At 44.3% G+C, this 23,097-nt stretch overlaps 1 protein-coding gene across 1 annotated transcript in view; it reads right to left on the reverse strand.

The window, feature by feature from the left end:
• The window catches only part of TMEM178B (transmembrane protein 178B), a gene marked incomplete at both ends in the record, with an annotated part of 361,213 nt that overhangs the window by 24,391 nt on the left and 313,725 nt on the right, over positions 1 to 23,097 (reverse strand). The window contains one exon of the mRNA XM_080931867.1: positions 9,955 to 10,092. Within this exon, the coding sequence (XP_080787993.1) occupies positions 9,955 to 10,092 (138 nt within the window). The remainder of the gene's footprint in view (positions 1 to 9,954; positions 10,093 to 23,097) is intronic.

Below are 23,097 nucleotides of genomic sequence, written 5' to 3' on the forward strand. Positions count from 1 at the left end.
CAACAGTACACAGCCCAGGAAGTAGCCAGGGAAGAATAGACTTATAATGTCACTAGTGAAGAACCCCAGGGTGATTTGTGCCATGGATATATAAGAGAGCAGAATTTAGACTGGTGCCCCTTCAATAAATCAGTCCTTTGACCATGACCTTAAAATCCCTTCATAATCTGTCTACCTGCTTGGTATCACCTCCATTGCTACCCCTCTCTGCCCCGTCACAATCATCCTGGGTGCTCAATTTCTCTAGACCCAGTGGCTCCATCATCATTCCAAGTGCTTTCTCCTCTGGTCTTTTTGTAAGCTATGGTCCTCCCCACCATTTCTTATAGCCCACTGCCGTTCCTCATGCAGGACCCTGCCCCACCCCACCATTGCTAACAGGTCTTCCGTGCTCTCTCCCATCTGCAATGTCTCACCACCCTCTCCTTGCTTCTATTTTCCTCCATAGTTCCTATCACCTAACATGCTTTATGGTACCAACTAATTTTTCTGGAATGTGAGCTTTGCGGGCTTTCTCTGTTTCTCTACTGTATCCCGAGTAAGTGGTATGTGACACACAGGGGGAACTTGGTGTTTACTGAATCAAGAAATGAGCAAGGAGGGCAGTGATTAAAATGAGAGGGGTTATCTGTGTGAGGATCATTTTTCCTGTTTCCATAGCACATGCCATAGGGTCTCTTGGTGATATTGGTAGCAATGACGTAAAGCCACTCAGGGAGGAGTATCACCGAAGGTAGTTATTTAACAAGAGAGGTATCTCAGGGGCTGGGGAGATGGCTCAGCAGTTATCAGCACCAGCTGCCCTTCCAGAGGACCCAGGATTGATCTCCCAGCAACCACCATGGTGGCTCACAACTATTTGCAACTTCAATTCCAGAGGATTTGACACCCTGACGGCCTCTGTAGGCACTGCATAATCCTGTATAAATAAACATACACTCAGGCAGAAAATACCTATATACATAAAACATAATAAATAAATAATATTATTATATATAAATAATATAAATATGATAAAATAAAAACAAATTTAGAAAAGAAATATCTCCATGCTAAAATAGTAATATCAAAGTCTTTTATGGGGACAACACCTGGTATTGTTGTAAGTCCTTCAGATGAGTTAACTCTGACTCTCACAGCTATGCCTGAATTGAGAACTATTATTAGCTCTTTTTAATAGATGAGAAAATTGAAGCAAAGCATGAAAGGCAGATAAGGAACGTTCCAATGTCATATGACTAGCCCAGTGTTACTTTAGTCCTGGACTATATCTTCATGAAAAACCTGTAATTATCTCTTTTCATTGGGTGACTCTGCGTCCTGATCAAGGACTCCGGGCTCTCAGTTAGGAAGCAGGATATGGCAGGTAGCTCATAAGACCAAGTGTGCTTGGGGACATCTAAGATGCTAGGGTTTAGTTTCCATAATCACTTTTTTTTTATACCTTCACCAACCACCTCCCTCCCACCCCCTTCCCTGTTCTGTCTCAGCATTTTATCTCAGAATTTAATAAGAAAGCATCCACCTATCTTAACCAGGATATGGCAGGGTAGCAGACCTGAATATTTGTAAGTGGATTATAGAGCCTTCTAATGTAGTTGTCACAGGCCACAGTTTGAATGGCCAGGGAAGCATATTGTTCTGTTCTGAGGCTGATATTTACAATAGGGGTGCAGCATTGGCAATGTTACAACCCTTAAGGTCTGAAGTCTTTCTACTTCTTGGGTTGCTAGAGTAATCTAGCCTGGCCACAGGCTCTCCATAAAGTAAACCTGGATGTTACTTTCCAATCTTCCTGACAACACATCTCCTCCCCTAAATGACATTTACTGTCAAAACGTACCCTTCAAGGATATGTTTTGAATGTAATCATCAAATGCTAATAAATATTCAGGTATGTACCTTGCAAGGGACAAGACACATTCTGGGTGTGAACTAGACTAAATATCTGCTTAAGATTTTGAAAGATGGTAAGGCAAAGAGCCTAGGAAAGAGTCGTGATGTCTTAGTGAAGGCTCATGTAAAACTATGAAATCAGACTGCTAGGGTAAATGGCTTTTCTGCCAGAGTCACTTCTGATTAGCTCGTTAGAATAGACTTTGCTTAGGGCGTATATCATAGTAACTGCTGCCGTTTCTTATAAGCTGTGCATTTTGCCAAGTCATTGGCTTATTGGATTTATTCTCTCTTCCTGGAATATCTAATTTACCTGGCTCTCTGTTTTGTATCTCCCCTCTCTGATCAATGGGTTTTGAAGTCATGACTTGGAGGCATGAAGTTGAAGTATCTCTTGACCTTAGAGAAACTCCTGTTTCCAAGCAGGCGAGAGCAATGGGGAGAGGCTGGGAGAGAAGGCTGATGGGAAAACGCGAATGCTCTTAGGACTCCTTAAAATCACTTTAAGGGCCTCAATGAAACGGTGCTCAAGACACGTGCCTAATGCCTTTGACCGTGATGCCAAACTTTCCAAATTTCTACCCTCAAGCAAGATTCTCATCTGCCAGAAGAGGGGCACCATGCCGAGTGTCTGGGGGTCTGAAGTACAAACACGTGGCACCTCTGGCTTACACATCATCAGGACCATTCCAAACTGCTGGCTTGAGCTTCCTTCTGGCATTCTCTTTATTTGTCCCTGATGGGATAGCAAGGTAGAAAAGGTCAGGCTGATTACAGATGGTATGAAGTATAAAAAGAACCGTTAATGGTTTCCTTTTCCCCATTTCCACCCATGCCCTCGGTTCTGGCCACTATCCCCTGTATGCTTCGGGAAGGAGAGAGGGGAAACAGAAAGCGCATGCGCACACAGAACCTATGTAGAGAAACCGTGAAAATGCTGGCAGCTGCTGAAAAGCACAATACTGGGATCCAGGGAGACACGGTGATGCTCAGCATGGGTATGCAGGCCAGAGGCAGTGGTCTGGGCTGCAAGAATATAGGTTAGTGTCATGGGCCAGCCTTAAGATTCATTTATGCCAACTACCTGCTGGATGTTTCACGAAACAACTGCTCTTATCTAAACCACAGGGGGTCTGGCTGGCTGGTGTCTAAAGTCCTTTCCGTTTCTAAGGTTCCAGGAGTCCAGATGAAGGTTAAGAAACTCCATGAATTCAAGAATTACTTACAGTCTGCTCCCTACAGGAACTGAAGATATTTCGTCTCTGGAAAAGATAGGTTCTAGTACCGCTCAGTAAATATGAAAAGAGAAGCCAATGAAAGGGACTATTGTTACAATGGGGACTGTAGATAAGACAGGGTGCCTTCTGGAAGGATACTGCCCCAAACTAAAACACTGTCTGTTCCTTCCGTATAATCTGCTTTTCCAACACAGTCACTTGGCAGCTATTTATTACTCCACAGGTGTGTTCTTGACCCCGGAGAGGCCTTAGTGGAGGCATTTTGTCACCAAGACAGACCTGGTTCTGGTCTGATGCTCCTGGACCTTAGGTATCAAGTGGAGGCAGAGAAATAATGGGCAAATACAGTGTGTTAAGAATCCACCCCAGACACCTAGTCCCCAGATCCTGATTTCCAAAGTCATCATCGAATAAAAAGCAACAGCACTCGCTGGTGAGACAGTGCAGAGTGGGAACAGCAGACACACAGGATGACCTCGAGCTCCTTGTGTTGTTCAAAAGTGAGTGTGCAAACAAGGATGGGACAAAGCACAAAACACCATTCCTCCTGGGTAGACACACCATGACTGTCTTCAGAGGAATATGGCTCCAAAGTGGGGAGGAAAAGAATTTACTGTGAAGAAGCAGCATGGTGACCACCTACTCCACGTGACCAGAGCAACTCGGACATGAGTCGGAGTCATGTTGAAATGATGAGATACAAATGGCACTTAACCTCTGGGATCTCTGTCCCCTAAACCATAATTCATTCCAATAATGAAAAATAATCACATAAGTCCCAATAGAAGGGCATCCTATAATATGCCTGGCCAATCCTCTAAAAGTGCCTGGGCCATCTTAAACAAAGACTTAGAGTGCCAGCCACAGTCTGGAATAACCTAGAGAAACAGCAGCTTTAAATACATCTTGGTGACAGACATGGGGCCCTGGAGCAGAAAAGGACATTGGATAAGCCTAAGATATGACTGAGCCACGAACATTAGTTAATCATAACACACCAATGCTTATTCACCTATTGTAACAGATGTGCCACAATAACACAAACAGATTAATAAAAGGAGAAACTAGGTATGTGGCTAAGTGTGACGTCTCAATTCTTTATAATGTTTGCTCAGTTTTCAAAACTAATTATATTGCGTGTGCACATATGCATGTCACGTCACACTTGTGGAAGTCAGAGGATGATCTGTGGCAGTTAGCTCTCTGCTTACACCATGTGGGTCCCAGGGATTTAACATAGGACACCAGGCTTGGCAGCAAGCATTTTACCTCTTGAGCCATCTCACAAACTCTTACTCTTCTTTAAACCAAAAAGTGTTTATTGAAAGGCAAAAAAGGGTTTGGAGGTCAGAGAGCCTTTCTTGGTGGCGTTGAACAAGCAGGCTTGTCTGCAAGGATTGGAATTCCAGCAATACTGTGACCCTGGCAAGGATCTTAAGTCTCAGAGAACCCAGTCACAAATATGAGCACAGTTTAGTAAGATCCTCAACCCTGTTTAAGCTGCACCTGGAATTCTTCAGGGAACTTATGAGATAATACATGTTTATTGCTTAAAGTTGCTAAAAAAAATAGTGGCAAACCCACAGACAACATAGGTCTAGGCAAGAAGAGGCACACTAAAGAGGTTGAAATTAATGAAACTGTAAAGTATGCCTGGTATGTTCACTGAATTGCTGGTCAAGGAGACTCTGAAGTGGAACCTTAGATAGTAGGGTCCTAAACCTAAGGAAAGAGACATCCATGAGTTGTTAAAGTCAAAGATAGCAGGTGGCTCCAGGGCCTGAACCAGCCGTTACATATGTTAGAACAGGAAGGCAGCCAGTATGTGTGGAGCTTCATGAATGTACAGGAAGAAGCAAAAAGAGAGCCGAGAGAGGAAAGGTCAGCCGGAATGTAAAAGACTTTTAAAGAAGGTAAGGGTTTGAGTTTTAAGTTCCATTGAAAATCATTGACTACTGCTGACAGGAGGTGGGTGAAATACCTGATCATCAGTTTAAACAATTTATGCTGGGATGGCAAGATGAGCCAGTTGCCACCAAGCCTCACAACCTGATCTGATCCTTGGGATCCACATGGTGCCACAAGGAGTGTCCCCTGGCCTCTACATCTGTGTCACACACACGCACACACACACACACACACACACACACACACATACCACGAAAGTTAAAAAGATAAAAGATTCATGTTAACTGCTGTGTTCAAAACTGGTCATGGAACAGCCATAGTGGAGTCAGGGTGGCCAGCAAGGGACTTCAGTACAAGTCTAGACAAAAGATGGCGGAGCCTTAGCCCTGACTCAGGGTGGTGAAGAACAAAGATTTCCAGAGGTTAAGGGAGGATGTGGGAAGGCACATGATACTACTATAAGCATAGGCTGGGGATTCCAACTCCTCTTGTAAGTCTGTGAGCCTCGGAAGCTTTCAGGAGGGGTCAGAAGTGAGCAGTGTTGTCATGTCATGTGCTAGATGGTCTGTCCCTGTGTTATCCTGTGCCCATGCCTCCAGATATCCCTGATGCTTCACTACGGTGGTTACTTGTACTCATATGAGGTTGTGCCAGTCTGGGCTAGATCTTCTCTGGAGGTGCTGCCAAAAGAAAACTAGATTTCATCTACCACCCTCAGCCTCCTGGCCAGCCAAGGCTGCCCTGCTTAATTAACAGTTTCCTCTGGTTTGAATGCCCATTTAACAGTTTGTTGGTGGATATAGCACAGTGTGTGATGTGCCCTCTCTTTAACTCAGAAACAGTCAGAAATGCCCAATGCAGACTGTCTTTCTAGAGGAACAGAGATGAGGGTGTGAAGAAAATTCTATAGCCTTTACTTTGGTCCTGCTAAAATATATATTTCATAGATCATAATTACCTATACTTATAAATCATAACTTATAAGATATATATATATATATATATAATATAATATAATATAACTCAGAGCAACATATATCTAGGCAAGAAATGGAATAGTACAGAAAGTTAAATTAGTTAATATGTAGAACTTGCCTTGTGTGTTTGAGGAATTGCTTCACTTAGAGTAACCAGTAGCTCAATCATTGGAATCTTGGTTCCAAATATTCTTCTGTATTTAAAAAAAAATTTATTATGTTGTATGCTTATACCTGTAGGTACAAGTATGTATTGTGTACATGTGACTGTGTGTGTGTGCATGTATGCTTGGGTGTATAGGTACAAGTATACATGTGTGCCTGTGGAAGCTAGAGTACAGTCTTGGGTGCCCTTTGTCAGAAGCTGTCTACCTTGCTTTTTGAGACAGCTCTCTCCCTGGCCTAGCACTTGTTAGTCAAGCTAGGGTAACTGGCCAGTAAACCACAGGATGGACTTATTCCTGCCTCCCTGGTGCTGATATAATAAAGATCCACCATCACACTTGGTCTGTTAACATGGCTTCTAAACACTGAACTCTGGCCCCCATCCTTGCAAAACAAGCACTTTACTGATTGAATCATCATCTGTCCAGCCTGAGTATGCCAGTTTCATTCTTGCTGAATCTTCCCTTTCTACTTGCTTACCTCACTGACATATGACCAACCCCAGACACCACTGCCCTTAGTTTCTACCTGTTCCTCTTGCTTCCAGCCCAGTAAAACCACTAGGGTACCTGGCTTTGCTCAGTTACAGATACCTGGGAGATCTCCACCTGAGGGAACACAAAGGCTACACAGTCACGTTTGGGGAAATATATGTGCAGATTGAGTGACTGGTTGTTTTGTTGTGTATTAGAGGTGGCTAGGACAGGTGGCTTATTCCCTGAGTTCCTTGACAGGTCATACATAGGAAACTAACCCCTGAAGAACAGAGACATTTTAGGTTCATTCTTCTAGGTTCATGTCTGGCTCTTCAATTTAGCTATTCCAACTAAGCAGGGCCAGGAATTTAGTCTCTGATCTTGGGCCATCTCCTCCCCACCACAATGTTTTTTAATTAGATAAATTCATGAGTCAGCATATGGGGCAGCTGCCCTAAGCTACTGAACCCCCAGAGCTGTTTCTCTCCCAGTTACAAAGGATGCAAGCTCAAGACAGAAGGATATGCCAGAACTTCCAAAAAGGAAAACACTGCCATTTAAGGGATCAGAAGTCAATGACTTTGTTCTTAACAGTCTTTTGTTATTTCAGGGCCTGAGAGTACCCAAAAGTGTATGGATACCACTACCCTTCCCACCATAGCTCCATTAAGGAGGTTATTGCTTTGCCCAGGGAAATGAAACAACAAAAATTTCAGGGGGAAGAGAAGGCTTTGTAGTCTGTGAATGAACCAGACTCTGTCTAGCCTGAAATATACCCTAATCAGTAAAAAGTGGCTATTGGAGGAGAAGCTTCCATACAGTTATTGTCACACAACACTTTACTAGAAAGGACAAATTTGCCATCACACTCATATCATATCATATCATATCATATCATATCATATCATATCATATCCAAGAAAGCACAGATTTCTAGTAGTCAGTAGTCAGGGCTTGGGTGGGCCTTCCAACAACTGAGGCCTGTTGACACTGTTTTATTTCTTGTTGCATAAGGCTTAGAATTGCATTCATAAAGGCCAAGGTATGAGTGTGCTTGTGTGTGCACATGTGTGTGTATGTGTAGGCATGTATGTGTGCATTTGTGTACTTTTCTGCGTGTCTATGTATACAAAGTAGAAGCTAAAAGGACTCTTGAGATTATCTGTCTCACTGGTTCTTGGCTCTATTTTTCACATGGAGAACACCCCAAAAGCTCTGTAGGGTGGGTACTATTTGGCCCACATCAGTGCTCTGTAGAGGTTTCCCAGGAAGCTCTGGATAAGGACTACCTGGGGTGAGGAAAGCAAGGCTGCCATTCTTCCAGTATTAAGAAAGAAGTTCATGGCTCCTAATCTAGCCTAGAGCTCCGGACATCTAGAAGCTGCCCCAGAAGTAGGACGGCAGGGCTCCATGTACCCTCTTGCATATTGTTATCTTGTCTTTTGTCCTAAGGCCTCCAATGAGTGGGGCGTAACCCAGTGACCTCATTATAATCACAGCTTTTAGCTTAGACATTATCACTCACTTCTGGCCTGTTTTATTATCTGACCTTCTCGTGTGACCTGGCAAGAAAGGGTAAGCTAGGAGATGACATTCTGCCTCTATTTTACAAGTTAACCTAAGTCCTTGGGACGTTCTCAGAGTTGAGAGGTCCCAGGTTCTGAGCCTTGTTCCTGCCAACCGGGACAGCAGAGGAGGTAACTAGGTACAGCAAGTGCCAGGTAAGTAGTGATGACAGACAGCTAGCCTCTGCCCTTGGGACTCTGGATGCCTGCTCAGCCTGGGACTGGTTTGCTCACCCTTCTCTGGAAGACCTGTCTCTGGTCTCAGAAAAGCCTCTCACTAGAGCCTGCTCTGTGTCTCCAAAAAGATAGGATACAGAGTCACTAGAAACAGGGTGCAGCTGCTTCTCCTTTTATTTTTTTTTCTTATAGTTTGGAAGTCCTCATGAAAGGCAGAGGGGAAAAAATTTTTACCAGGGAAAAGACTGGTAAAATATAGTGTGAGAACCATCAGCTAATTTAAGTCATTGCTTTACCAGAGAGAGAAGCCTACAGGAGGTAAATGTGTATTAGGGGTTGGCAGCTTGTCTAGGTAGGGTCTATCACAGAGCCACCTCTTCCCTCTCACTCTCTGAGCCTGTGTCTTAACCACAGGTGTGGCCTAGGGGTGGCAGCTCTGACATGGGGACATCCTGACTCTGATAATAGGTTAGTCCCCTAAAAGTACCAGCTCCACGGGAAGCCTGCATTTGTGCTTGACACAGAGTAGCTATGTTTTAAGGAACAGAATGAAACTTGGGGGCCCAAGTCCTTCCTACAAAACCCCTCTCTCCTTCCTCCCCCGAAACCAGACCATTCTGTGCCCCAGACATCTCTCTGTGAACAGTGAAGAGCATGTGTCTCCATGCACTAGCTTTTCCTGCAGATAGAGTCCCATGGCTGACCTCATCTTTCCCTCCTCAGCTCAGAAACAGGCACAAAAGAGACCAGCATCAAGCACCTGTACAATGCCCAAAGCCTGAGCTCTGCTCCCAAAGGGCTCCTTCTCTTTTCCTCCCACAGTCATTTCTAAGTCTGTCTGTCCACACTCGCTGTCTCCCTCCAGGCTCCGCACAATGTACCCATCCATCTGTTCCAGGCAGTCCAGCACTGGAGCTCTAGTCTGAGCCGCAGACCAGGAGACTCCAAAGGAAGGAAGATTAAGCAGACAGTGAGGAAGCTTCTACTTTGCTCGAACCAGAACCTTTCCCCAGCTCTATGAACCGTCTGCAAAAGGCCATCAGGTTGACTCAGTGGCCATACAGTAATAAGAAAGGAAACAGAAATAGAAGGATCTAGTCTAAACCCACCACTGCTTTGTTTTAAACCATAAGTCAAGGATTAGCATGGCCCTTAGAAGAAGAAACACCTCCTTCCTTAGTCTAACACTAACATACAGAGCACAGGAACAGGGAAGGTCCAGCATATCCTGGTTTCATGCTTCCAAGACTGAGGTCTCCATCTGCTCCCATGTAAGTCTCATAGCCACGGTATCTCCCTTCCATCTAGGCAGTGAGGTCCCCAAGACTCTAGACACTGAGGACTTCATCTCCTTTCTTTTTCTATGTCTAACAGCTGCTGTGGTGGCCAATAGGTGACAGGGGCTGAGACTGTTGATGAGCCAACAGAAGAGGGAGCAAAAAGAACCATATTGGCCATGATCATCTGCTATAAGCTCTTACCACCTGCCCACAGTTCCAACTAACAGGATCTCCTCAGCCTCCCCATCCCCATCAGCAGTATTCAGCCTTACCTCCCATGAGGAAGAGAAGCCCTGCCACGTACTGCATAAGGCCTCGGTCCCAGCAGCAGCCCAGGACACCAATGATCCAGCCAAAGAGGATGATGGCCACCGCCATGCCCATGAAACCAGCTGTCATTCTCCGAAGATCTGTGAGGAAGCAGGAGGAAAAGAGTTAGCATTAGAACATGTGATACAGTAGGGTTGGGTGTGCCCTAGCCTGGGGCAGGGAGAAGAGTGAAGGAGCACTTCATGGGCAGGAAGACTCTCTATTGAGAGCCCTGCACAGAAGAGAGCCACTGGTGGTGACTGTCTTCTGCACAAGTGTGTTGTGACAGCTGGGTTCCTAAGCACAGGGCAAGCACATCATCCCCTGTGTCTGATGGCTCACTTCACCTGTGCTAAGCATGTGCGGCTCTTCCTGTGAGTCTGTCCTTAAAAGGCAGGTGCTGTCTCTAGTGTGCAGAATAGAGCAGTTTGCTGATAGCAGCACAGTAAATGGTAGAAAGGACTTGAACCCAGATAGCTGTGGCTAACAGCATTAGCCTTTCAGAGAGCAGTGAGGTGGGCTACTGAAGAGAGCAGGGCTTCTGCAGACAGGCTGCCTCTTAGCCCTCCCCACTCTAATTCAGGGTCTGCTGTGGGAGAAGTCACATGTGAGAACATGGGTTTGGAGTTCTGCTTCATTTCCCTCCCTTAGTCTGAGCCCTTACAGGCCCTTTCCTTCCTATTCTCTAGGGTCAGTCCCAATGTTACTGTGAGGACCGTACCTGCTCTCTACCTCTATGACTTATCTGATGAAGCCAGGGATGACTTGGTTAGGAAGGAGGTTGCTGGAAAGAATGCAGTTTGCAGCAGAACAGATCGGGAAGGACTGCGCCATGTCTCTGCGGGCTACTTAGCATCTTGCCCAACTCAGCTTCTTTGCTGGCTCCTTCCCTTTTGTGGCCAGATGTCACCAGAGCTACAATTACGTGTTCCCTCTACATACATTTCTCTAGCCTAGACTTGTTTCCAGAATGGCTTTCTTCTCTAACCTCCTTTTCTTAGAACTGACTCTTTACTTCCTGGGGAGCACTTCACCCATCACATTGGTCACTCCTTCCTGAATCTGCCTGCAGCCCCTCATGCCTACCCACCTTCAAGGCAGTACACCAGCCCCAGCCTGCTAACAGGGCTCTAAACAAGAGCAAAAAACAACCAACCAACCAACGAAACAAACAAACAAACAAAATAACCACTTTCCTAACCTCTGCCCCAGACTCTGAATCCTCTGTAGCATCACAGAGCATCCTAGAGGTTTTCAAGGACATTTTTCCTCTTGCAAAGGAAGGATAAAATGTCAGGGTGATGGATAACATACCTGCCTGGAATCAGGTACCGCACATCCACTGCTGCCCCGTCTATGTATTTTTGTCGCAGAGGAACAGATGCAACAGTGCTTCTGTGGGCATGGACATCTGACTCTGTCATAAGGAGACCATCCCTCCATCCTTTCCCTCTCTTACATTCTATCCACTCCTATCCAGAGTCATGAAACATGGAAAAGGGACCTCTGCCTCCAGCAGAGCAGTTTGAGTCAATATCCCTCTCTTGAGGGTCTGGTCTCTTTGTTCTGACAAGGAAAATTAGTCCCAGCCAAGAGAAGCTGACTAGAAAGGGAGGCATAAACACTAAGGGGAAACAACACTGGCTTCCCCTTCCAGGAAGAAGTCGGCAGAAGCTGGACAGTTCCCTAGTCTCAGAGGCAGAGATCCCAAAAGGGGCAACAGAGAAGACTCCTGACCTGCCTGATTCTCCTTTGCCTCACTGAGCACATAGCAGGCCTGCCTCAGCCAGGTGGAAATAACACTCGGTATTCACTTCTGTGAGTTGCTAAGGATGCCTCATTATCACTCAGCAGTGTGTGGACTGCTCATACTGCCAAATGAGTCAGGGGAAGCTTTGCTGGAAGAGCCATTTGATGACAATGCTCACGTGCAAACTCAGCCTCCTGCATAGCCAGCCAAAGCTAAGAGCAAGGACTATCCCTGCCCGTGGGCTGCCCCAGTCCCTGTGGGTCAGCTCCTGTGGACTGTCATTGCTTGTCCTTTCTTTCCCATCTCTACAGTCACACTCATGGTCACCACAGGATTCCTTCTTTCCTCATCGGGAGGGCCTGATCAGACTTGTCAGCGGGGACGTGTGAGGCCATGTCAATTGATTCCTAGAACAGATAATCTGTGATTAACACTCTAACTGATGCTTACTTAAAGGGCAAATGAAAAAGAGAGTCCAGCTCCACCACTGGGAAGTTTAGTATCTTAAACAGAAGGTACTAAATTCAGCACCCTCTCCTGGGTTCTTCCCTTTTTCATCCAGTGACAGCTTCTGGGTCCTGCCCTTATAATTCCAGTAAACCTACCTTTCTCAGAGGTCAAATTCTCACTTGTCTTTAATGCCTGGAAGTCCTACATTGGCCCCAGACTACAGACCCTTGGGAGCAAAGATAGTGCCTAAGGGGATGAGTGGATTATGGGGTGCATCAAGTGACTCCACACTGGCCAGACTGTGGGTTGATGAAGCAGGGAATCTAAAGAGAATGCCAACCATAAAAAATAGGAGGTGACGTTTATTCAAGGATGAGAGCAAAGTGTTTGACTTATAAGAAAATGGGAGGCAGGAAGAAAAGCAGGCAAATGGAGAAAATGATCACTATTCTGAAAGTTCTGGGCAGATTCCAGTCATCTGAGTCCGGGTGTTGTGGGGGGCAGTTGCCTTCTCGCTGCCTCAGCTTAGGTAAACTTCTGTGTCTCCCACAGGGTATTGTTGACTTAGGTAAAGGGTTGTTGTAAGTTGTTGATGTGGAAATAGGATGAAAAAAAAACAAAGGTCCTGAATGTGTTTCCATTGACCCAGGAAAGATTTTTACATCATCCTTGAGTTTGGTTTTGTCCAACCTCTGTGTGAACAACCAGTTTTTCTCCTCAGAGAGTTAACCGAGTTATCTATGTGGTAGCTCAGGCGAGCTGCTATAATAGGTCACAAGGCAGGCAGAACAAGAAGGATTCCAATTTTACAGAAGAGAAAGGCAAAACCCAAAGACAAATAAATAAGTTATCGATGGTCTCAAAGCCAACGGACTGCAAACAGAGTTAACAGCTGCATCATTGAATTGTGTGAGGAAACAGGATAAATAAAAGAATTAAAATTGATGTAAGCACATGCACTTGGCATTCCTTCTTCTAAAGCCAAGCCAGAACTGTAGCTACGAGATGGGGAACAAAGGAAGGAAGACAACAAGAAGGGAGGGAGCTGTGGCATTGCTGGGGGTGGAAATGACTGGGCCACATCCAAAGGCCGTGTCAGAGAGACCCTACTGCCGAGCCTACATGAAGCCCCAGCTCAAGAGAGGATGGGGATGGGGGAGGGAGAACATAGAACAAGAGGATAAAAATAAGCAAATAAACAAACAAACAAAAAACCAAAAAAACAGATGGATGAATGGGGCAAAAAACCAGAAAGAAGACAATGTCTAGCTTCACTCACAAAATCTGGTCCATAAAGCACTTGGGAAGGCTACTACATCCCCTGTTTGAATATAGAGGTATTAGAGTATAGTGTGTCTGTTGTTTAAGTCTTTCTTGCTTTCTATTTGCATTTGAGATAGTGCCACCTGTCACTCCGTGGTCATATGCACATGGTGTCACAGCTTCTCTACCTTCCTGCCATCCTCTTTAGGAATAAGAAACTACCACTCAATTCCTGTGGTTTTCTTGAACCTACAGCAATAGCCTTAAGTCGGGAATTTATACAGTTTGTATTTCTTTCTCCATCATTAATAACTTAAGGAAAAAGAAAAAAGTAAGGAAGAAAAGAAAGTGAAAAGCAAAGAAAGGAAGCTCTAGCTCACCTTTCCTGGAAGCTTTGGAAAACTTCCATTGTCTAGAATGTGGAGTCTGTGGCCATGGTCTCTATTGTCACACAGAAAAGAGCCTTAGATGACAACGTTTGATGCTGCAGGCAACCATGGGAATGAAAAAGCTCATGAACCATGTTGGGTTCAAGTCTCTTATTTGTGTTTTGTGACCCTCACATTTGATGTTCTAATGTTTGAAATTAGGAAGGCGCATCCTAAACTCTTGAACTTAGTCCAGCATGATAGGAAGAAGCTGGTAGAAGGAGGATGGCCATGACAGAGGATGCCATGAGGGAGGATGGTTGTGAGGGAGGATGGCCGTGAGGGAGGATGGCCGTGAGGGAGGATGGCCATGAGGGAGGATGGTGGTGAGGGAGGATGGCTGTGAGGGAGGATGCCGTGAGGGAGGATGTCATGAGGGAGGATGGCTGTGAGGGAGGAGGACGTGAGGGAGGATGGCCATGAGGGAGGATGGTGGTGAGGGAGGATGGCTGTGAGGGAGGATGCCGTGAGGGAGGATGTCATGAGGGAGGATGGCTGTGAGGGAGGAGGACGTGAGGGAGGATGGCCATGAGGGAGGATGGTGGTGAGGGAGGATGGCTGTGAGGGAGGATGCCGTGAGGGAGGATGACTGTGAGGGAGGATGACCGTGAGGGAGGATGGCCGTGAGGGAGGATGACCGTGAGGGAGGATGAAGGAAGAAGCACAAGGAGAAATATTAAATAAAGGTAGGAAAAAAATACAGTTTTCCTCAGATTTTTTTTTAAAGTTCACACTCCAATTAACATTTAAATCGAAAGGAATTGCTGGCAACTCTGCACAGGGAAACTAGATGTCTGCATTAAGTGAACGCCGCATAGGGGAGAGCATAGATATCAGGCTCTTTGTGTCTTTCCAGTTGTCTATAAAGATCTTGGTTCTCCTATTGGAAAAACTAAAAACGATAAGGGTAAGCTCAGATTAGACTTTGCTTCCTAGGTAAAGGATGGATACGCGTGGGGAAAGGGGCACTATGCACTAATGGCTGCAATGTGAAAGGAAAGAGCTGGGAGGTGGGGTGGCTGCAAGGCACCTAGAGAGAGCCATACCTGCTGGAAGGTCCCCCCTTCCCAATGCCCTGGTTACAAAGGGACCGCCCTGTGAGCAGAACAATCATTCACAAATGAACCCAGGTTGAGGGCATTACAAGCTGAGCAACGTTTTGAGGACAGAGCCTCAGAATCTTTGTACTGAGGGGTCAGGCAGCATGGGAGGACCTGAGAGGGAGGAGGGAGAGAGAATATGGATGAGATTGAATTGGCAATGAACTTCACACCCACGGGGTCCTTTCATGACAAGCTGATTCAGAAGGCAGAAAACGTTCCAGAGACCAGCCCTTATCTCCAAAGGAAGCGGTATCAGAGTGGAAATGTGGGAACAGATGAATGGATTCTGGGAATCAGGGCGCCTCTGTTGAATTTCTCATTCTTCTGCCCTTTGGCCCTGGGAACATGGGCAGGTTAGCCAGTCTTTCTGGAGTTTAAACAGATTTGAGTTGAGGTTAGGATAGCACGGGTGTCAAAGAGTTATTGGGCTGATATGAGAAAACAATGTTAGGGATGCAGGAATATAAAATGGGGTGCAAGCCATCTCGGTTTAAGCAATTGCTTTCCACACAGTGCATACTTTGCATTTGCCACCCTGGAGCTCAGAAGGAATGGAGTCAGATGTTAGGGTGTGCTTTTCATTAAAGGGTTGCTACTGAGAGGGGCAGCCTTCTGGAATCTGCTCCTTCACCTTTCAAATGCTGGAGAGGCAAAGACCAAGGAATTATTTATTAGTATGGAGACACATACACCCTAGAGCTTGTCCTCCAAGGACCCAAACAGCTGGAGGCTACAATGGCTAATAGTAGAGGTGCTGGTGGCCATCTAAACTCTTTCAACCCTGGGCTCTGGCAGTGAGCACTTTGGACATGTAGGAGGAAGAAATATGGGTCAGAATATGATGATGTGTTGAGAGTAATTTGGTGATTTAGGTAAGAACACACAGGCATGGCTCATGCCTCTGACTCATACAATATAGGTTGCTCCAGTATCACAGAGTAGTTATATTTAAGGAGTTATTTTAATAAAACCAAACTAGCATCCAGGTTTCCATGAAGAGTAGCATCACTAAAATGCTGCCCAGAAGGCTGTCATGTCCTGTGCCCCATCCTTTCAGCCCTCCATACTCCAGTCGTCCAAACTGCAGTTTGTCCCCCCCCCCACCCCCGCTCCCTTCTGAATGGCAGAGGGTTCCCAGCATCCAGCTTCCTATGCTCTGCCTGACAAGCACCACGCCATCTTTGAAGGCCTCCCCAGACCGTGTATGCATCTCTGTTTGTTTCTATGGGGCTCTGGCAAACCTCACAAGTAGTACCCAGAGCTGCACTTGGCTGATTTCACTGCCCTGTCTTACTGTGCTTGCTTGTTTACATCTCTCCCCACTGAGTAAACTTCAGCTGGCTCAGGACTGTACTGGGGTTTGATTCCTCCTGTCTTCCTAGTTCCTAGCTCATTGGCTGACATAAACAAGTATTCAACAAATATTTGCTAAATGTGGCCACCATCTGACTCAGTAGTAATTATCAAATCTCTCTCTCTCTCTCTCTCTCTCTCTCTCTCTCTCTCTCTCTGTGTGTGTGTGTGTGTGTGTGTGTCTGTGTGTGTGTGTGTGTATGTATGTATGTATGTAACAACACAGGATTGAGGAGAAAATCCAACCTGCTTCAGTGACTCAAATGTCATTGTGACTTGGACTCGACTTTTCTATTTTTAATCTTAGGTAGTTTTGTTGTTTACTTGGTTGGTTTTGTTGTTTGCTTTTTGTTTGCTTGATGGGGTTTTGTTGTTGTTGTTGTTGTTTTGATTTCTGGCTTTTTTTTTTTTTTTTTTTTTTTTTTTTTTGCCAGCATTAAACAGTTCAGCATCATTGCTTACTGCATACAAAGGAAACATCAGTGTGCATTTGGGTTTCCGATAGCCTGAAGCATGGGGGCCACAAGGAAAAGTGCTGTCCCTCAGAGGATGCTTTACCCAAGCCCACAGCCGGGAAGAGACAGTGAAGAGAAGGCAGTTGCTGTAGAAACAAGAAGCAGTTTCTGGGTCAGACGACAGACTTGGAGCTTCCTCCCCCTCAATCCTACCTCCAGATTAGGGAGCTGCCATAAATAGGGATATTAAGCCACACTGCCATATACAAATCACATGCATTGTCAAAACAATGGAAGAAAAGTTATAAAGTTTGTGCTTGCTTGATGAAACTGGGCCAGCAGCCAAAGCAAGTACAGCAAGACGTGAAAGGAGGGAGAATTCGGAACAAGGAGAAACATTCCAAACCTTAAAAAATTCGAAAGTTGCAGTGCCAGGCCCCTTGCTGCTGCTGGAATGGCCATCGGTCAATAGCAGAAAATCAGATGATAGGAAGGGATTTGCCACTTAACTACCCTGATACACCTGGGTGGAAACTGTTCCACCCAGGAGAGGAGCACATTGTGCCTTCTCTATGCCAAGTCAGCTGCTTGGACTGTAAGGCACAGAAGTGACCCCAGAGAGACACCACAAAGCAATCGGAAAACAAGAGCATCAAAACACAAGGACTCCATGGAAAAATGAGGCCAGCGCCTGGGAACTAGCTAAGTTAGCTTTGCCTAACGCAGAGAAAGGAACAATTAAATAGCGGGTCAACATTGTCTGTATGCTCTATCCAGGAGGATACTGGGGAATATGTATAGGATGCCAGCTCACCTTTGCAATGTCCTGTAAGGTAGATGCAATTTCTTTTCCAATATAGAAAGTGAAAGGTGGGAATTTTAGTTGACCAAGGTTATGCAGCCGGTAAGAATCATCTCTGAGAAAGTGTCCCACTTCATCCATTCTTAAGCTATTCTTCATTGCTTCTTATCCCCTGTGCTAGTTCAAAGCCCCGAACTAAGCTTAACGTTTAGTAAAAGATGATGGAATATACTCACTTACCAAACCCATTCTGCTGAAAGATGTCAATGACATAAGAAAATTGAACAAAAAGCAATGTGCAAGCCTAAGTATTTCTACATTGCGTGTGTGTTTATCTACGTACCCACATATAACCATGCAAGAGAAACAGAGCAAAGGTTAATAAGGAGTTCTTTTGAATTGTGGGTATTTGGGAGAGTGTCTTTTATACAACAGGAGCATAATACTTTAAGAGTCCGATTTTGAGTTCCTTAGGAGATAAGAGTTTTATTGGCTTTATGTGGTCCTAAGCACGAATATTCAGTCAATCTGTTAGGATGGGAACAGAAATAAAGGATGGTGGCTGCAAGCCTTCAGTTCCTTCTGTCCCTAGAATCTGCACGCTGGTCCCATGCATATTGGTTGGAATGAGTTGTGAAGATCACTTCCATTATTTCTGGGGTCTCAGAGGTGAGGACAATAGAAAAAAACTTGCTCTGCAGCCAGACGCTGCAATGTCCAAGATGGCCTCACAAGCCACATGTGGAGCAGAGCCCGTGAAATGCTTATTGAACACTAGAAGCATGCTGTGTGTGTGAAATATACATCGTAGTTGCTTTTACAGACTCGGCAGGAAGTTCTGTAAAACATTTCTTAACTATTGTTATTTTGATTACATCTTGGTATGGCATTTCGGACAGATTGGATTAAGTCATATTACGAAAATACCTGTTCCTTTTTATGTCTTTAATGTGACTAATGTGACATTAAAAATTGTGTATGCAGACTGTGTTATACTCCTCTAAGACTTCAGTGTGTCAGGGAGAGGTGTCAGAAGCTGTGTAGACTTTGCTTCAAGGCATTCTAACCTAGCTCTGCATCTTCAGCTCACTTAAGAGAATCAGAAATGGGAAAAAGAGGCTGGGGGATGAAGGCTTCTTAGAAGAGAGTCATAAGGAAACTGCATTTTCCATTTCTTCCCATGGCGGAATCTCCACTCTTACCTAGTCAGGTCAAGGAAAGGACCCTAAGAGACCCACTTGGTGAGCAGAACTAGGATGTTCTTGAGTTTAGAAGACACAAGATGGTACTTATGTGTGGCCTCCAACGCTAAGTAAAGGCTGTCTGAGGCTGCCTAGGGCAGCACACTTGCAGAGTTTGGCTAGTGAAAGATCTCATGCTTCCTCCATGAGCTAAACTTATGGCAGTGAAATCTAACTACCTTGAAAAGACTCCATCCTAGTGCCTTGCCTGTTTTGATGACACAATTTCACCAGAGAGTCTCAATGAGGATAGTACCCAAAAATGGCAGTTGAGGAGGAAGTAAAACCAGATCACCTGGACAACGGCCTGTTCATCTCAGGTGATAAGACTACTTTGTCAGTTCCTAACGAGTATTCTCAGAGAAAATATAAATTCATTCTGTAAGAGATACAGCCAGCATTTGAGACTGCTACATGCACAGTACCAACACTGAGCATGAGAACACCAATCACATTAGAGATCCTTAGCATGTCACCTGCCCTCCTTTCTCCAAGTCCAGCCCTGAAGGAACCAAAACAGGTAGCAGGTAGAATTTGAAAGGAAAGAAACTGAACTAATCTCTCTTTTCCCAGGCAAGTCTCTGATGCATGGCAAAGCTCAGCCAGGAAAGAGAGGAGACAACGTAAGACTCAACTTCTGGTAGTAAGAGTTTAATTTCTGATGGTAGTTCTCACATTTTGTTAGCTATACATGAAACAAAACAAAACAAAAAAAAATGCCAACAAACCATCCAGCACTTTTATAATCGAGTCATGGATAACCTGCAATCAGCATGTCAGACAATGATACACCTAGCATTTCCCATGCTTTATTAGCCTATCCTAAGCACTTTATGTATACTTTATCACACTCAATGCCCTCTCCCCTTTTATTAATGGGACAACAAGGAACTTGGGTTCATGTCAGCTGATTGAAAGCAGTAGACAGAAGCAGAGAATTCTGCCCTGACTCTGAGGCTTCTACTTTAATCACTGTGTCCTACAGCCTTTGAACGTTATGGATCAAGTGAGATCTTTGAAAGTCCTTTGTAAACTGTAAAGTGCTACTACAAATGTCTGTCATCACTTATGTTCACTGCCAGGCTCCAAGACAGAACGCAAATACGATGGACCCTGCAGCTACCATCAGAATTACCCAGTGTGTATTTAGCAGCCCCAGGGTGTACTAATCTTTCCGAACAACATGGGAAATACAAGATGAGCAGATTTTTGTTCCTGTCCTGAAAAGGCTTTTAAATTATGCCATACCAGGACACTTGGTTTTCTACTTTCAAAGGATGCCAGTGAACGGGCCTCAAAGAGCATGCCCTTATATCCATCCTCAAATAAGCAAAGATATTTCTTCCCAAAGTCCATGTGTATGGAGTGATAGGAGCAGGCACTGTGGTGCTTTTAGAGCAGAAATGACTATGGGCTACGGTGTGGGGAGTTGCAACCCTGGGGAACAGGGATGGCTTCTGCTTTTGTTCTGCTAATTATTGCACCTTAGAGAAGTCATACTTTTTTTTTTTTTTTTGGATTTGTGTGTCTACTTTGCGAAGTGAACCTCCTGCCTGGCAGCCCTGGGGTAGACCAGATGATTCTGTTCCAATAGTTACGTCTCAATGCCACTTTGCAGTATGCCAGCCTGTCTTTATCCCAAGAGACAGAACAAATTAAAAATAAAGAGCCTGTTATTAAAGCACTAATAAGACATCATGGAGCCAATTTTTAAGAATGCTAAGGTATCATAAATCCGCTAGATGATAACAAGGCTTGCCCTTCCCACACAGCTGGGAGAGACTGTGCACAAGAGAGCAGAGTCTGCTCTTCTTCCCAGCCACACTTTCTCCTCTTCCTTACCATGGCCTCCTCTCTGCTAGTAACCAGCAGTGACGGAGAGGGTCAGAGTCCTCTCCTTACCCCTATTGCTTCTCTGTAGTTCTACTGCCCTATTGTGGCGTCATTTATTTTTTATTTTTGACACAAATTCTTTGTATATAGTAAGGGATTTCACAAGAACTCTTTCACATAAGTACGCATATACGCTGACCATGTTCCTCCTACACAGCCCCTCTCCTCTCTGGTCCTTCCCATTTCCCTACTGTTCTAGATACTTTTGCTGCCATTTTTATGTCATGTATGTATACATGATTTTATATATCTATATAAATCTAGGACTCTCAAATAAAAGAACATGAGATATTTACCTGAATTTGACTTAATTCTTTTAGTATAGTAATTTCCCTTTGCACCCATTTTCTTGCAAATGGCATAATTTCACTCTTTCTGGCTTAATAAAATTCATTGTGTGTATATACATATTTGTTACTATTATTATTATTGTTATTATTATTATTATTAACTGTGTGTGTTTATTTCAGGAGGAGAGAAGTGGTAAGGAGAAAAATAAAATATGCAATTTCCTGGATTTACATTTCTAGCAGAAGCATATGAGGGTTCCCTTTTGTCTGCATCCAGACCAGTGTCTATTAGTATTATTATTTTTAATGATTGTCATTGCTCCTGGGGTAAGATGGACTCTCCGTGAAGTTTTAATTTGCATTTTTCTGATGTCTAATGAAGGTATACCATCTTTTGAGAACTGCTTGCTCATTTCTTTAGCTCATTTATTTCCTGGACTGTTTGATTTCTTGGTATTTAGGGTTTTTTTAGTCCTTTAAATATTTTAGATATCAATATTCTTTCCTATGCATGCTTAGCAAACATTTTCTCCCATTTGGTCAGCTATCTCTTTGCCATACTGTCTCTTGTACAAAGACATTAATTTATTAATTCATTTCATGCATAATTATTAAGTTACTAACATGTATCAGAACTAAACTTGTGGACAAAACTAAGTCTCCAGCTCTATGAAATTTACCTTCCAGGGAAGAGGCGAACTAAACACATACCCATATGCAGATGTACATCAGGAAGAGAGAGAATTGTTGGACAAAAATGAAAGAGGGAAGTGAAAGAAAAGCTGGTGGGATGGGAGTGGCTGTGGAGTTACAGAGCTTTCTCATAACCATGGTGTTTGAAAGGACAGTGGAGGAAGGAAGGTACTGTGCCTGTGGGCGTCACAGGCAGAGGGAATCACACATGTAAAGGAAATGAAGAGGGGGGGTCTGCATGTTCTCCACACACCAGGAAACATTTTCTCCTAATGATTAGTACACACCCTGACCTAAGAGCTACAGAACCAGATGTCATGTTTTGTTAGAAACAAGAAAGTGTTTGCTGGGACCAGCTATGTTTCTTTCCAGGAACAAAACATCTCTCCAGCGTTCCACTGCAGTGATGTGAGGGGAACATGGAAACTCTTGCTTGATTTAACTGCGCTTATGAGGCACTCATTCAGTCAATGCTAGCTAACAGTGTCATCTTTACAGCTTAGATTTCATCTAGAATCAGGAGAGGAAGAGGTTAGGAGTATATTCAGTTGGAAAAGATAATTATGGCTTCGAAGAGGAAGGCTAGCTGTGAAGGAAGGAAACAAGACAGTTGTTTAGTGACTATGAAAAAGGGATATTACAGCAGAGGATAAGGATGACAGGAGGTGACAATGGAAACCACTGCAGAAACTAGTCAAGATGGAGTCTGGAAGTCACCAAGAGAGAAAACTTTGGTCATCTTCTAAGTGCAGCTATCTGGAACAGTGACTACCAACCCCAGCCACACAGTGTCTTCTCTTTCTCCCTGTCATGATAACAGGTCTCTAGAAAGGGACTTCATCAGGTCTCCAGAATGCTGATTTAGATACTGAGTTTGAACCCCCCCCCCCCAGATTGTAGCTTCTAAATCCCCACTTCTGCAGCTTCTGAATTTAGACTGATATAGAGAAAGCAAGTACATTGACAACACTTGGTGACAATATAAGAAATAACGGCGGGAGATAGCTCCTGCTCACGACATCCATTCTTCTGTACCACATAATGGAAAAATGTGGATATCGTTACAGTATCTAGAAAAAGAGACATTCAATGTACTTAATACCTTTATTGTTGGGAAGTGGGACTTTGGGACTTTGGAATAAAAGTAAAAAGACAAATCTGAGAAAAAATATTCAGTTAATTACATACCCAGTACACTGACAGGTAATTAGAGATGCCTGCCCATTGTCACGTTACCTGTCAGGGTCTCATGTATAGAGAAGGAATTAGTGCTAAAGATTGTAACTTCTGATTCATGCAGTTGAAACAGTCTACTGAATGCCTGCTTTCTAAAGTCACACACACACACACACACACACACACACGTATAAGAAAGAACAGCCAAG

The sequence above is a fragment of the Micromys minutus genome, assembly GCF_963924665.1.
Source record: "Micromys minutus genome assembly, chromosome: 18".
NCBI lineage: Eukaryota > Metazoa > Chordata > Mammalia > Rodentia > Muridae > Micromys > Micromys minutus.